General features: G+C 41.9%; 1 protein-coding gene across 1 annotated transcript; it reads left to right on the top strand.

Moving 5' to 3' along the window:
* Positions 1-5,238: 5,238 nt before the first annotated feature.
* On the top strand, positions 5,239-13,197 carry rnf181 (ring finger protein 181). Its single transcript, XM_033013833.1, has 5 exons — positions 5,239-5,442; positions 8,482-8,615; positions 9,098-9,213; positions 10,054-10,128; positions 12,399-13,197. Exons 1-5 carry the CDS (start codon positions 5,357-5,359, stop codon positions 12,456-12,458), a joined length of 471 nt encoding a protein of 156 aa, XP_032869724.1. The 5' UTR covers positions 5,239-5,356; the 3' UTR covers positions 12,459-13,197.
* The last annotated feature ends 393 nt before the right edge of the window (positions 13,198-13,590 follow it).

The following is a 13,590-nucleotide window of genomic DNA, read 5'->3' on the forward strand; positions in this document are numbered from 1 at the left end:
ATCAAGTCTGAAGAAGGGTTTCGGCCCGAAACGTTGCCTATTTCCTTCGCTCCATAGATGCTGCTGCACCCGCTGAGTTTCTCCAGCTTTTTTGTGTACCATGGCATATCCAGATCCAGGCTGGTGGGGAGGGGAGCTGGGTAAGGTCGACTGTCAGGGAGGAAAACAGACCTTTGGCCAACGATAGGTAACACAAAATGGTGGAGTAACTCAGCGGGACAGGCATCATCTCTGGAGAAAATGAATGGGTGACGTTTCCCATTCCTTCTCTTCAGATATGCTGCCTGTCCCACTGAGTTACTCCAGCATTTTGTGTCTACCTTTGCTTTATGAAGATATTTACTTTGCAGAATTACATTTTCTTCTCTTTTCTGACTTAATTTTGCTGAATAAAAATGACAATCAAGTGTTTATATGTTACCTTTAAGCAATCTAAATGAAAACAAGAAATATATTTCTATGGAGCGAAGGAATAGATTATGTTTCGGGTCGAGACCCTTCTTTAGACATGTCTGATTACTAGTACTGCACTTTTGAGGTTAGACCATAAGAGTATAATTAAGCCATTCAGCCCATTGAGTCTACTCTGCTATTTGATCATGGTAGGTCCATTTCCCCCCCTCTACTCAATTCTTCTGCCTTCTTGCAATAACCTTTGATTCCCTTACTTCTCCTTAACGAGTCCACAACCCAAGATTAGAAATTGTGCAGCCGGAGCTGAGCACACATCTCGGCATCTACATACAATGGCGTCTTGTGCTTCTCGTGTGTATTGGTGGAAACGGGTCTGTGACATGAACCCATTCCTTGACCCCATTCCCTTACTAACAAAGAACCTATGAATCTTTGCTTGGCCTCCACAGCCATCCACAGTGACAATGAATTCCACAGATTCGCCACCCTCTGGCTAAAGAAATTCCTCATCTATATTCTAAGGGTACGCCCCATTATTCAGAGGCTGCGTCTGGTCCGAGATGCTCTCATTACTGGAAACATTCCACATCCATTCTCTATTAATTCCATTATTTGGTAGGTTTCCATGGGATTCAACCCCCACCCTCACCTCATCCTTCTAAACTCCAGCGAGTACAGGCCCAGAGCCGTCAAAACACTTCTCAAACATAGTTTAAGTTTTAAATAGAGGTACATTTTGACAGGAGGAATTTAAAAAAAAAATCATTTTAAATAAATCAACACAAAAATGAAAAAAGACATGTTAATAAGAAACACTCAAATAATACGCCTAAACAAAATTTAAAAATAAATAAATATACAGAAACATAAAATAAATAAAAATAATAAAAATTAAAATTATATTTAAAACAAATTATATAATGCAACCCATACCATCAGTCACCCATCCCACCCTGGCTAATTAAGAGTGAAGAGTGCACCTACACATAACAAATCAGCCCTTGTTAAATGTTGTTATGTGTAGGTGCACTCTTCAGGAGGAAATCTTGGGGGTTTGTACATTTCCAGATAATGTAAAGGCAAAGAATGAAAGAAATGGTTGAAACAATTTTTGAGTGACAAATTGAAGTGGGGTGCGAGATGGAAAGTGAAATTGTCATTTCTTTTTGTAACCAGTTACCGAAACACATCACTTTATATCAGCCAAACACAAAATATTGTGCAATGAGCACGGTTCTTCAAGCAGTTTCAAAGGAAATAGCAAAACATAAATGTAACTCGCCATGGGAGATGTGATTATGTGTAAAATGAATTTGTTGAGTATAAATATCACTCCTGAGTGCACCATTCCATGAGGCACCCAAGCATGTGAAACTGAAATGTTCGACCCAAATACCTTCTGCCTTGAGCAAACCACCTACAACACCTCTACGATTCTTTAGACTAATTTGTACGAAAAATGATCGGTTAGGTTGCGACTGAGTGACTAATGCATGTGCCATCACTTAGCTGAGAACAGAATTTGGTCATTTGTATGAGCCCAATGGAGCAGTTAACGTATATTGGATCAAAGGTAGACACAAAATGCTGGAGTAACTCAGCGGGACAGGCAGTTCTTTCCTACACATTATTTTGGATCAATCTCCATTTGGTTGAGGTAGAAGAAAGCTGGATGCTTTGGAGTTAATTGCCGTTAACAGATTGTCACTTTTTTTCAGCAGTTGATGGTTCTGTAAACATTTGAAGAATATTTGATTTGAAAACAAAGCTACAGGCAATAAAGATGACACAAAAGGGACTTAAATCCTCAGGGAAATTTTTCCCTTGTAACTTAATAGTCTCAGATGCGCCATCTCACCGTGAACATTCTACAATGGTTGCACAATGGCGCAGCGGTAGAGCTGTTGCCTTACAGCACCAGGGACACAGGTTCGATTCTGACTACGGATGCTGTCTGGGTGGAGTTTGTACGTTCTCTCTGTGACCTGCATGGGTTTTCACCGGGATCTCTGGTTTCCCCCACACTCACAGGTTTGTAGGTTAATTGGCTTGTTATAAATGTAAATTGTGTGTGTAGGAGATAGTGTTAGCAAAGCAAATTGCTGGTCGGCGCGTACTCAGTGGGCTGGAGGGCCTGTTTCCTAGCTATATCTCGAAAGTAAACTGAACAATGTCAGTGTTGTCTTCTCCTTTTTCTCTTACAACGCGTACAGCTTGGCTCAATAGGAGGCTAGTTTGGTCTAGGTCAAAAGGTTTAGGTGTTTGAGACCTAAACTGAATTAGATAATCTAGCTTAGTACTCAAATGGAGCAGCAAGTTGGTGTGTGTGTGTTTTGGGGAACGTGTTTCAGTGACAATAGAATGCCATAATCACCCATTCCTTCTCTGCAGAGATGCTGCCTGTCCTGCTGAGTTACTCCAGCTTTTTGTGTCTATCTTCGCCAGAATTAACTATTGTGAGCTCTTGACTGGTATGATCAGCAAAGTGCAATGGCGCTGCCTGGAGCAATAACCAAATCAGTGCATAAAATGACATCCTCTGCCTCACTAATGTAACAAACAGATGGTTTAACACAGAAATGTGTCCATGTGATATTACAGAACAGGATCGTATAAGAGACATTGTGGCGCCATCTTGTGGCCGAGCCCTTTATTATTGCAGAAAATGTTGGGAGGGGTCCCTGCATTGCCCAAAGATCATAGAGCGGACAGTTCCATGAATTAGAGGGTTAACATTTTCTTGCTGCTAAATGACTATAAGGCAAACAGTAACTTTTTAGCCCAAAGACTAACGTACACTATCGACTACGCTAATAACTCAATAATTACTGCCTTCCAACTGGAAAATGCTTTATTTATTCTCGCTCTCTGTTTTCTGTACATTAACTCTTAAATAACCTGTCCAATAGCTTTTCACTGTACCTCGGTACACGTGACAATAAACTATACATCCACTTATCACGGATACCCCTCTTTATCCTTATAACCTCCAAAAACTCTTCACAGATTTGTCAAACATGAATTCCCTTTCATAAATCCATGAGGACTCTTTCTCATCCTATTATTATTTTGTAAATGACCTTATACCATGTTCTTAATTTTTCTGGAATCTATGGAAATTTAGAGATTTCAACCAGTGCTCCACTATAGCCAACTTGGTCTGCAGAATATCGGATCATTTATTGCCATTCAGGTTCATTAATTTTGTTTTTCCTAATGCTTATTTCTTTCACATTCTCATTCACAACAAAATCCGTTGCTCTCCACTATTTTCAGGATGTTTGTGTGTCCTCTATTTAATGATCGGCACCAAATAATTTATCTCTCCTTTCCCAAATAATTTATCCTATATTAATCAATAGGGGCTCAATATTAACCTTAACAAATAATTATATTTATCACAGTCTGGCTATATGCTTTTCATTTCTTGATTACTCTAAAAATCCCATTGCTCTTTAGAAATTTCTCAATGTTCCTTTGGTGAATTCTGAAATATCTTCAGTTCTCAAACTAGCTGCTCTTTCTAGAAGCACCAGATGTAATATTATTTTTCACGTTTGTCATATTGGACTGCATTTCCCATGCTAACTATGTTTTAATTCTTTACACGTTTGCCATTGCTTATTTTACACCATATCTTTCAAGTAGTTTTCCAATCTGTTGTAGCGGTGCTTCATATCGTATCATACAACACAGAAACTGGCTATTTGGCGCAAGTCATACGTGCCACCCAAGATGCCCCATCTAGGCTAGTCTAAATTGCCCACTGCTGGCCCATATCACTCTAAACTATTCCTGTCTGTGTACCAGCATCATCAGAGACCCACACCATTTCACTCTTGCCATCGGGAAGAAGGTACAGGAGCCTGAAAACTGACGTCCAGGTTTAAGAACAGTTTCTTCCCTACAGCCATCAGGCTTTTAAACACTAAAGCCTCAAATAAGCTCTGAATTACATAGACTTTGGGCGAATTGGTTTTGTCTTTTTGCACTATTATTGTTTGTTTTTATATGTATACGATACGATAAACTTTTCATCAGACGCAATTAGTCTCAACAGTCACAATAAACAAGGTACACAAACATTTGAAATTAAGTGAAAAAGAAAAGGACGGTGTATGTGGATATATCTATATATAATATATATATGTGTGTGTGTGTGCAAATGTATATATGTGTGTGTATATGTATATATATATATATATATATGTGTGTGTGTGTGTGCATATGTATATATGTGTGTGTATATGTATATATATGTGTGTGTGGGGGGTGTGTGTGTGTGTGGGGTGTGTGGGTGGGTGTGGGTGTGTGTGTGTGTGGGTGTGGGGTATGTGTGTGTGTGTGTGGGGTGTGTGTGTGTGTGGGGTGTGTGTGTGTGGGGTGTGTGTGTGTGTGGGGTGTGTGTGTGTGTGGGGTGTGTGTGTGTGTGTGGGTGTGGGGTGTGTGTCTGTGGGGTGTGTGGGTGTGTGGGGTGTGTGAGTGTGTGTGTGGGTGTGGTGTGTGTGGGTGGTGGGTGTGTGTGGGGTGTGTGGGGGGTGTGTGTGTGAGGTGGGTGTGTGTGGGGGGTGTGTGTGGGGTGTGTGTGTGTGGGGTGTGTGTGTGGGGTTGTGTTGTGTGTGTGTGTGGGTGTGGGGTGTGTGTGTGGGGTGTGTGTGTGTGTGTGTGTGTGTGTGTGGGTGTGGGGTGTGTGTGTGTGGGGTGAGTGTGTGTGTGTGGGGGGTGTGGGTGTGTGTGTGAGGTGTGTGTGTGTCTGTGTGTGGGGTGTGTGTGTGTGTGTGGGGTGTGTGTGTGTGTGTGTGGGGTGTGTGTCTGTGTCTGACTGAGGCAGAGGCAGAGCCCGCCTTCTCCCTGGGCTTTGTGGAGGAGGAGCTGCTGTGTTGTCCACGCCGGGCCTAGCCGGCTCTGTCATCCTGAAGCCTGGGAGCGCCGGTGAAATCAAATGGCTTCGTATTTTGAGGAGCACGACTGCGAGCCGACCAACGCCGAGGAGCAGTACCGACAGAACGCATTGCTGGAGCTGGCCAGGTAGGAGTAAACTTTAAAACAACCTTCATAGCGGGGAGTCAAGCGAATGGAGGGAGGAAATACTCCAGCCAGGCCCCGGGGGGGAACAGGCCTCACAGTGAAATTAAACACTACTGGTTAGGAAAGTCTAGGCTCGGACAGTAGCTGTGGGCCCAGGGCCACTCCTTACACCTGAGGAATTAAACACATTCTTTATATCCCCGTAACAACGTAGAGTGAGCGTGTGTGTGTGTGTGTGTGTGGGTGTGTGTGTGGGTGTCTGTGTGTGTGTGTGTGTGGGGTGTGTGTGTGTGTGGGGTGTGTCTGTGTGTGTGTGTGTGTGTGGGTGTGGGTGTCTGTGTGTGTGTGTGTCTGTCTGTGTGTGTGGGTGTCTGTGTGTGTGTGTCTGTGTGTGTGTGTGTGTGTGGTGTCTGTGTGTGTCTGTCTGTGTGTGTGTGTGTCTGTCTGTGTGTGTGTGGGTGCGTGTGTGTGTGTGTGTGTCTGTATGTGTCTGTGTGTGTCTGTCTGTGTGTGTGTCTGTGTGTGTGTGTGTGTGTGTGTGTGTGTGAGTGAACTGCCCCCCAAACCATAACATGAAATTGAATAATAAATGTCTTGGAGGGGTTAATGTGTGCCTGGACATTGATTAAATGTCATCAGGAGGGGAGTGTGAAGTCACTGCATGCTCTGCTTGTGGCCTTTCACAATTCCATGGGCTCTAGAGGTCTCCACAGGTAACTGTGAGGGAGGGGAAAGAAAGCTGGGGAGGAGGTAAAATGCTATAACTTGTTATAATGGAAATGGTAGCATGGACCTTTGAGAGTTTCTTCTATCCAGAGAGGCTGCCTGTCATAGTCATAGAGTGATACTGTGTGGAAACATGCCCACACTGGCCAGCATGTCCCAGCTACACTAGGCCCACCTGCCTGCATTTGGTCCATATCCCTCTAAACCGGTCCTATCCATATACCTGTCTAACTTTCCTAAACGTTGGATTAGTCCCAGCCTCAACCACCTCCTCTGGCAGCTCGTTCCATACACCCACCACCCTTTGTGTGAAAAAGTTACCCCTAAGATTCCTATTAAACGTTAGATTAGTCCAAGCCTCAACCACCTCCTCTGGCAGCTCGTTCCATACACCCACCATCCTTTGTTAAAAAGTTACCCCAAAGATTCCTATTAAACGTTAGATTAGTCCCAGCCTCAACCACCTCCTCTGGCAGCTCGTTCCATACACCCACCGCCCTTTGTGTGAAAAAGTTACCCCTCAGATTCCTATTAAATCTTTTCCCCTTCACCTTGAACTTATGTTCTCTGGTCATCGATTCCCCTGCTCTGGGCAAGAGATTATGTGCATCTATCTGATTTATTCCTCTCATGATTTTATACACCTCTATAAGGACACCCCTCATCCTCCTACGCTCCAAGAAACAGAGACCCAGCCCACTCCACCTCCCACTATAGTTCACACCCTCTAGTCCTGGCAACATCCTCGTAATTTTTCTCTGAAGCCTTTTAAGCTTGACAATATCTTCATACACCTTTGCCTGTGTGTGAATGTGTGTGAGTGATTGGTAGTGGTCGGAGGGGCCGTAGGCGCAGAATGGCAGCCACGCTTCCGTCAGTCTGCCCCAGGGCAGCTGTGGCTACAGAAGTAGCTTACCACCACCGAGTGTGACTGAGGAGTGAATGAATAATGCGATGTAAAGCGCCTTGAGTATTAGAAAGGCGCTATATAAATCCCATCCATTATTATTATTATTATGGTGCTCAGAACTGAACACAATACTCCAAATGCGGTCTCACCAACATCTTATATAACTGCAACATGAGTTGTCGCATCTTCACTATCTGCCCTGCTGAGTTACTCCAGCATTTTGTGTCTACCTTTGAGAGTAGTTTTAGGATATGGATTATATGCAGGCAGCTACGAGTTGGTCTTGGTATTATGTTTGGTGCAGACAATCTGGGCTGAAGAACCTGTTCTGTACTGTTCCCTGTTTTCTGCAAGCCATCTGAGCCTGAGTCTATAGTTATAATTTGTCCACGACCACTCCTGTTGATTGTAATCTTATTCCAGTTTACAGTTTGCATCTATGTTTGGGATGAAGAAGGTCTCGACCCAAAACGTCACCCATTCCTTCTCTCCAGAGATGCTGCCTGTCCAGCTGAGTTTCTCCAGCATTTTCTGTTTACCTTCTATGTTTGGGATGTTACTTTCCAAAATAAATTCTCCACAGCTAATAAAAGTGGGCACTTTCTGAAATATTATCTCCCTATTTCACCTGCAGTCACAAGTATGGATCAAAATACTGCAAAAATAAAGTCACACAACCTCCTTCCAAAGAGGATGGTCTGAGACTACTGAGCTTGGAATCTTTTTCCTGAATTTATATGCTGGAGTATTTAATTATTTTCCCTTTTTGCTTGATTGCCTCACTGATAAACATGCACGTTCAACCTGCCTGTTCAACCGTGCCAAACATTTCACTAGTTTGTTTCTCCTTTTTATTCAGTTGCATTTGAAGATTTCTCTTTCTTTAACAAAAAGTCCTCCTGGAAATATGAAGCTTTTTTTCTTCACCCACCCACACAATCGGTCTGAAAAATGGTCACAACCCAAAACGTCGCCTATCCATCTTCTCCAGAGAAATTGCTGAACTATTCCAGCACTTTGCCTTTTTTATACTCGCAGGTCATATATAGTCACTAATATTTATCCCAGGAAATTGTCATTTGCTAAAATGTACATTATAAAATAAAGATATTTGTGGGTAGACAGAAGTGCTGGAGAAACTCAGCGGGTGCAGCAGCATCTACGGAGCGAAGGAAATAGGCAACGTTTCGGGCCGAAACCCTTCTTCAGACCGTCTACCTTTTGTCTACCTTCGATTTTCCAGCATCTGCAGTTCCTTTTTAAACAAAAGATATTTGTGGATCAGTACCAGATATTTGATATTTTACTAAACAAAGACTGTAATTCTGTGCATTGGTTAGTTGATTTTTGATTTGTTTCAGAATTGGATTAACAAAATATCATCCTTTGTTTGTTGGTTCAAGGTCTCTTTTGGCCGGGATGGATCTGGACCTTGGACAGGTAGATTTTTCTGACTGGGAACACAGATTGCCGCCTGCTGCTAAAAAGGAGATTGTAAAAAATCTCCCAACTCTTCCCGTGACACCAGCGCAGGCAGGTAAGTCTTTCAGTTCCAGCGCTGTGTTTTTGGGGAATTAGCAGACTTCATACTTCAATCTTGTTAAATAATTAACACAATGTTAGGGTGTGCCTGCTTTTATGAGTACTGTATTTTTGAGCTTTACAGATGAGGAAGTTGTTGATTTGATCCCGGATATTGTAAAGCACGCGCTACTGGAATGATGTGGTAGCACTAGAATAAGTACAGAAGAGATTCTGTGGAGTACTTTCACCACGACAAAATGGTTCACTGCAGCCTTCTCCGGAGCGATGTGTAAATGCAATAAATGGCTCATAGGGAATACATTAAAAACAAAATTGATTAATAATCGGGGACTAAAGAAGTGCTTAGTTTTTTAAATTTCTCCAGTGGTGCTGTCAGACCTGCTCAATAATTCTTGCTTTTATTTTGGTGAGATATGTCATTAGAGTGTCTTACTAAATGATTCTGTGCTGAAAGGATTATGTCCCTTTATTCAGATAGAGGCCTCAAGTGCCCAGTTTGCTTGTTAGAATTTGAGGAAGAAGAGGCTGTGAAGAAAATGCCTTGTGAACATTTCTTCCATTCTGGTTGTATAGTGCCCTGGTTAGGAAAGGTAAGTGTTGCTCACCCGCTCTCTTCTCCCAATATCCCAGAGATATTGCATTTAATTGTACAATTAATTCCACAAACATTTTCCACGCCTACAGTCTCTTATTCTAGTGAGTAACAAATCAGTAACTTCAGCATCCCCTGTTCTTGGAGACCTCCAGATTTGGAAGGGTTCTATTCTTAACCTTTTCATTTATTTATCAGTTACCCATTCACATTTTTTTACAGACATCGTCAGTTTACACAAGTTTGGACGACATCTTCCTGCCACACTCTGATCAAACCTGCTTGTCATGCAGGGTATAACATCACATTCTTGAATTCAGTTTCTGATCCATAGTAAAAGATTTTCCATTTCAAACTTCAGAATGTTATCTAACCATATCTATGTCTAGGCAGGATGACCCGCTCAGTTACTCCAACACTTTGTGTTGTTTTGTGTTCACCAGCATCTGCAGTTCCTTGTTTCTACATTGTGACTATGTCTTACCGTTTTCATATCAGTACCTACTTTTTTTTTTTGTGGAAAGTGGATTAATGATTTTGGGTAAAGGCCATTCATTGGAGTCAGGATGCAAATGCTAATCGATTGGTTTATTTCCAAGGCCCAATTTCCTTTCTTTTTATTTCTAACTTTTTAATCTTTGTTTTGTTTCTTGGCATAACCTATCTCACACCTTTAGGCGCTGTAGGCTCATTGACTTCCTGTTCCTACCTCAACTGTTTGGTTGACTTTGTACATTTGACGGATAAGGAGCTTTTCTCTGCACAACACATTGTTGCATCAATTTGCTTCAGAAGCTCCCGACTTATTGAAAATGTACTTTTGTTTTCTTTCTTGCAGACTAATTCATGTCCTCTATGCCGACTCGAATTGCCCACAGACAATGAAGAGTATGAAGAGTACAAGCAAGAAAAGGTAAGATGAGAAAAATACTGCAGTTATTGAAGACATGGAAACAAATAAACTGCAGGAAATACCATAGATCGGATGTTCACTGCAGGCGGTGATGATTTTACTAGTCAGTTAACTTTCATAAGATAATGCAAAGTTAGAATTCTTATGTAGATAGAGAACTGGAGGCAAGATTAAGAGAGAGAAACAACAAAAGATTTGTGATAGAGTGGAATTCATATGAGGATGAATGATGACAGGGATTAATGGCTCAATATAAAATGGGGCGGCAATGGAACAAATGATTAAACAAGATGGGTCTGAAATAGTTTTACGCGGGGGGGGGGGGAAGCAGAATAACAACTGAAAGATAGGAGACTGTGATCCTAATTTGAAATAGTAGTAAAGGCAAGCAGCGGTAAGTTTTTCACAAAAACAAACATAATTGAGGGATTTGACAAAGTAATCAATGTTTGACTTTCCCAGTGTAGCAGGAATAGTACAATACTGTGAAGATTTTACACTAAATTTAAAGAATTACTCTTTCATCTTGGAGTGTATTAGCGTCATGAATGTGAGAAGGGAGGACATAAAAAAGGCCTGGTGTCCAATCTCCTAGATAGGCACAAAATGCTGGAGTAAAACAACAGAACAGGCAGCATCTCTGGATAGAAGGAATGCTGAGTTACTCCAGTATTTTGTGTCTATCTTTGGTGTAAACCAGCATCTGCAGTTCCTTCCTACACGTACCATCTCCCATGCTGGCATAAACATTGCTGTGGAAAGAGGGGTGTCACTTGGGTAAAGACAGATGCTGGCCTTTAGTAAAGGGCCCACATGAAGTAGGTGTTGGGTCCAAGGCATGAAGTTTGGGGGATAGTATGCCAGTGATGGAGGGAATGAATGTGAACGATGATATTGAACTTTATAGTTTAGTTCATCGCATGCATGATTACTGCCATGTAAAGTGATTTCACTGTGGTACCACATTTGCCCTTTGAGATGTAAGTTATAGATGGGTTGATTAAATGTGGGATCGTTAGTTGACAATCCCACACATTCACCTCTTGGAGCTGAGGATATGATGTGCTTCGTGGATGTATCTGTCCATTGCTTTGAGTAGATTAGGCAATTGGATAGCCTGCCATTTGTTGTCTAAACTTGGGCACAATTACCTATTTTTACACTGAATATGTGGAGTTGTATAGCCGTCCAGTGGGAATCACTGGGGATAGGGAGAATAGGATTACCTGCTTGTTCGTCTGTTGCTCTGATGTGCAAGTATGTGCTCAAGTATGACACTGTATGTCACATTGTCACTTGCGAGTGGAGCACCAAGGCAAATTCCTTGTATGTGAACATACTTGGCCAATAAACCTATTCATTCATTCATTCAATCCACAAACATGGAATTGAATGTTGTGTTATTGAGGTATATGACACAATTGACTTATTTACCTCTATCGTCACGCAGAAGCATTGGTTCTTGCTCTACAAATGCTGCCTGTCATTGTGAATAATTTATAGTTATTTGTATTTCAGATAATCAGCATCTAAAGTATTTTGCTTTTGTTTGGTAGTTTTTATATTATTGGCCCTATCATAGGATGTTGCTAATATTTTAGCCTGTCTGAGTAAGTAAAATTTTTAGCGCTTTTATGTATTTTAGCTCTTAGGGCTAATGGAATCAAGGGATATGGGGAAAAAGCAGGAACAGGGTACTGATTTTGCCATGATCATATTGAATGGCGGTGCTGGTTCGAAGGGCCGAACGGCCTACTCCTGCACCAATTGTCCATGTTTCCATGTTAAGTATCATGGATGCAAGATGCCATCTGAGGTGTATCTTTTCAAGGAAGAAGCATGCCAGAAAAATTAATCATCACCAAAGACAAAACCATCCTAGTTGAAGAGCACCCATTCCTTCTCTCCAGAGATGCTGCCTGTCCCGCTGAGTTACTCCAGCTATTTGTGTCTACCTACTGCAGGTGAAAGATGCCTCAGACAACCTGCATGTAAGCTCATTCTGACTTGCCCATCAGACAGCACATTAGATAAATAGAACTGGAAGCAAAGGCAGCTGATGGATGTCAGGGATCGCAGACAGACCACTCAAGGCAGCTAGGAAAACGGACTCCAACACCAAAGGAGCCATGGAGGCTGCAGTTCCAGACATCTACAGGGGGATTCAATGCAGCTGCAGCAAACGTTCACAAGTATTGTTGACAAATTGGAGCACTGCTAATAATGCAGTGGTGACCGTTCTCAAAGGTGTTTTTTAATTCTACCTCCAGGAGAGAAGAAAACAGAAGGAGCAGCGCTTGGAACACTTGCACGATGCGATGTACACGTGACCACCAGCAGGGGGCCTTTCCCATCTTTGTCTTCCACTCGATGTGGATGTTACAGTGACTATCCCAACTCATAGATGTGGATGTTACAGTGACTATCCCAACTCATACGCCACATACCAATTGGCACTACTCTAGTCTGCCCCCTCTGTTAAACAAATGTTGTACAAGAATCAAGGATAGCTCTAGAAAGTCATAGGACCTCACTTTTACCCCCTTTTGCTTGTGGAGGTGAACAACTGTTTATTGTGACTGCTGGTTGTAAACTTATTCCTTCTCGTTTCAAATTAATTTTAAAAAGTTTTTTTAAGAAGCATCATGCTATGACATTCCTCATGAGAAAAAATGCATACATATATAAAAGGTCCATACCATTGAAGCAGTACGTGTTTGCAGGTGGAACAAGCTTAATTCATTTCTTCTCTTGTCCATGCATTCCTTATCCTCCTCCCTGTTTCTTCTTGCATGGTGAAGGCTATAGTTCTCCACTGGGATGCCACTTCCATTGAGGTCACGAGTCCTTGTGCACAATTGCCCACTATGCTGACAGAACACCTTTACCCTCAAGTCAAGGCTACCTACTAATCTACATTCCAAACCTTCTCAGATCTGTTTAAATAATTTTTTTTTAATCTAAACTAATTGTAAAAGTTAAAAGAACACAAGTGCACATATGCTTAAAGCACTTAAAACATTAAAAGTAATTTATTTGAATCAAATAAATAACTTTGCTTTGTTTCTAGCAATTCTTCTGTTTATGTCTCAAGAGTTGAAGAGATATTTGCATTGTCCTGGTGGACCCTGAGGTGTGTGCCAACAGTTTGCTGGTATTCCACAGCTGGTGCGTAGAGTGAGATAGTGTGGTACAATCCTTGCTTAGCAATAGCCCAGCTGTGGGCATATCATGACAGAAGATGTCTGTTCAATGAAATATTATTTGATGCTCTTTTCCTCTTCATCTTATCTAGGAACTGATTCATCCTGGGGTATGTTTCTGCTAGCAGATACACACAAAATGCTGGAGTAACTCAGCGGGACAGGACTAGAATAGAATCTAGAATCTGGATAGAAGGAATCCAGAGATGCTGCCTGACCTGCTAAGTTACTCCAGCATGTTGTGTCTTATCGTTGGGGT

This window comes from Amblyraja radiata, chromosome 39, assembly GCF_010909765.2.
Source record: "Amblyraja radiata isolate CabotCenter1 chromosome 39, sAmbRad1.1.pri, whole genome shotgun sequence".
Taxonomy (NCBI): Eukaryota; Metazoa; Chordata; class Chondrichthyes; order Rajiformes; family Rajidae; genus Amblyraja; species Amblyraja radiata.

Excerpts from the sequence above, each read along its gene's own strand:
- rnf181 (XM_033013833.1), top strand. The coding sequence starts at position 5,357 with ATGGCTTCGTATTTTGAGGAGCACGACTGCGAGCCGACCAACGCCGAG. Across the intron at positions 8,616-9,097 it reads CGTGACACCAGCGCAGGCAG|ATAGAGGCCTCAAGTGCCCA; the intron begins GTAAGTCTTTCA and ends CCCTTTATTCAG. Across the intron at positions 10,129-12,398 it reads AAGAGTACAAGCAAGAAAAG|GAGAGAAGAAAACAGAAGGA; the intron begins GTAAGATGAGAA and ends TTCTACCTCCAG.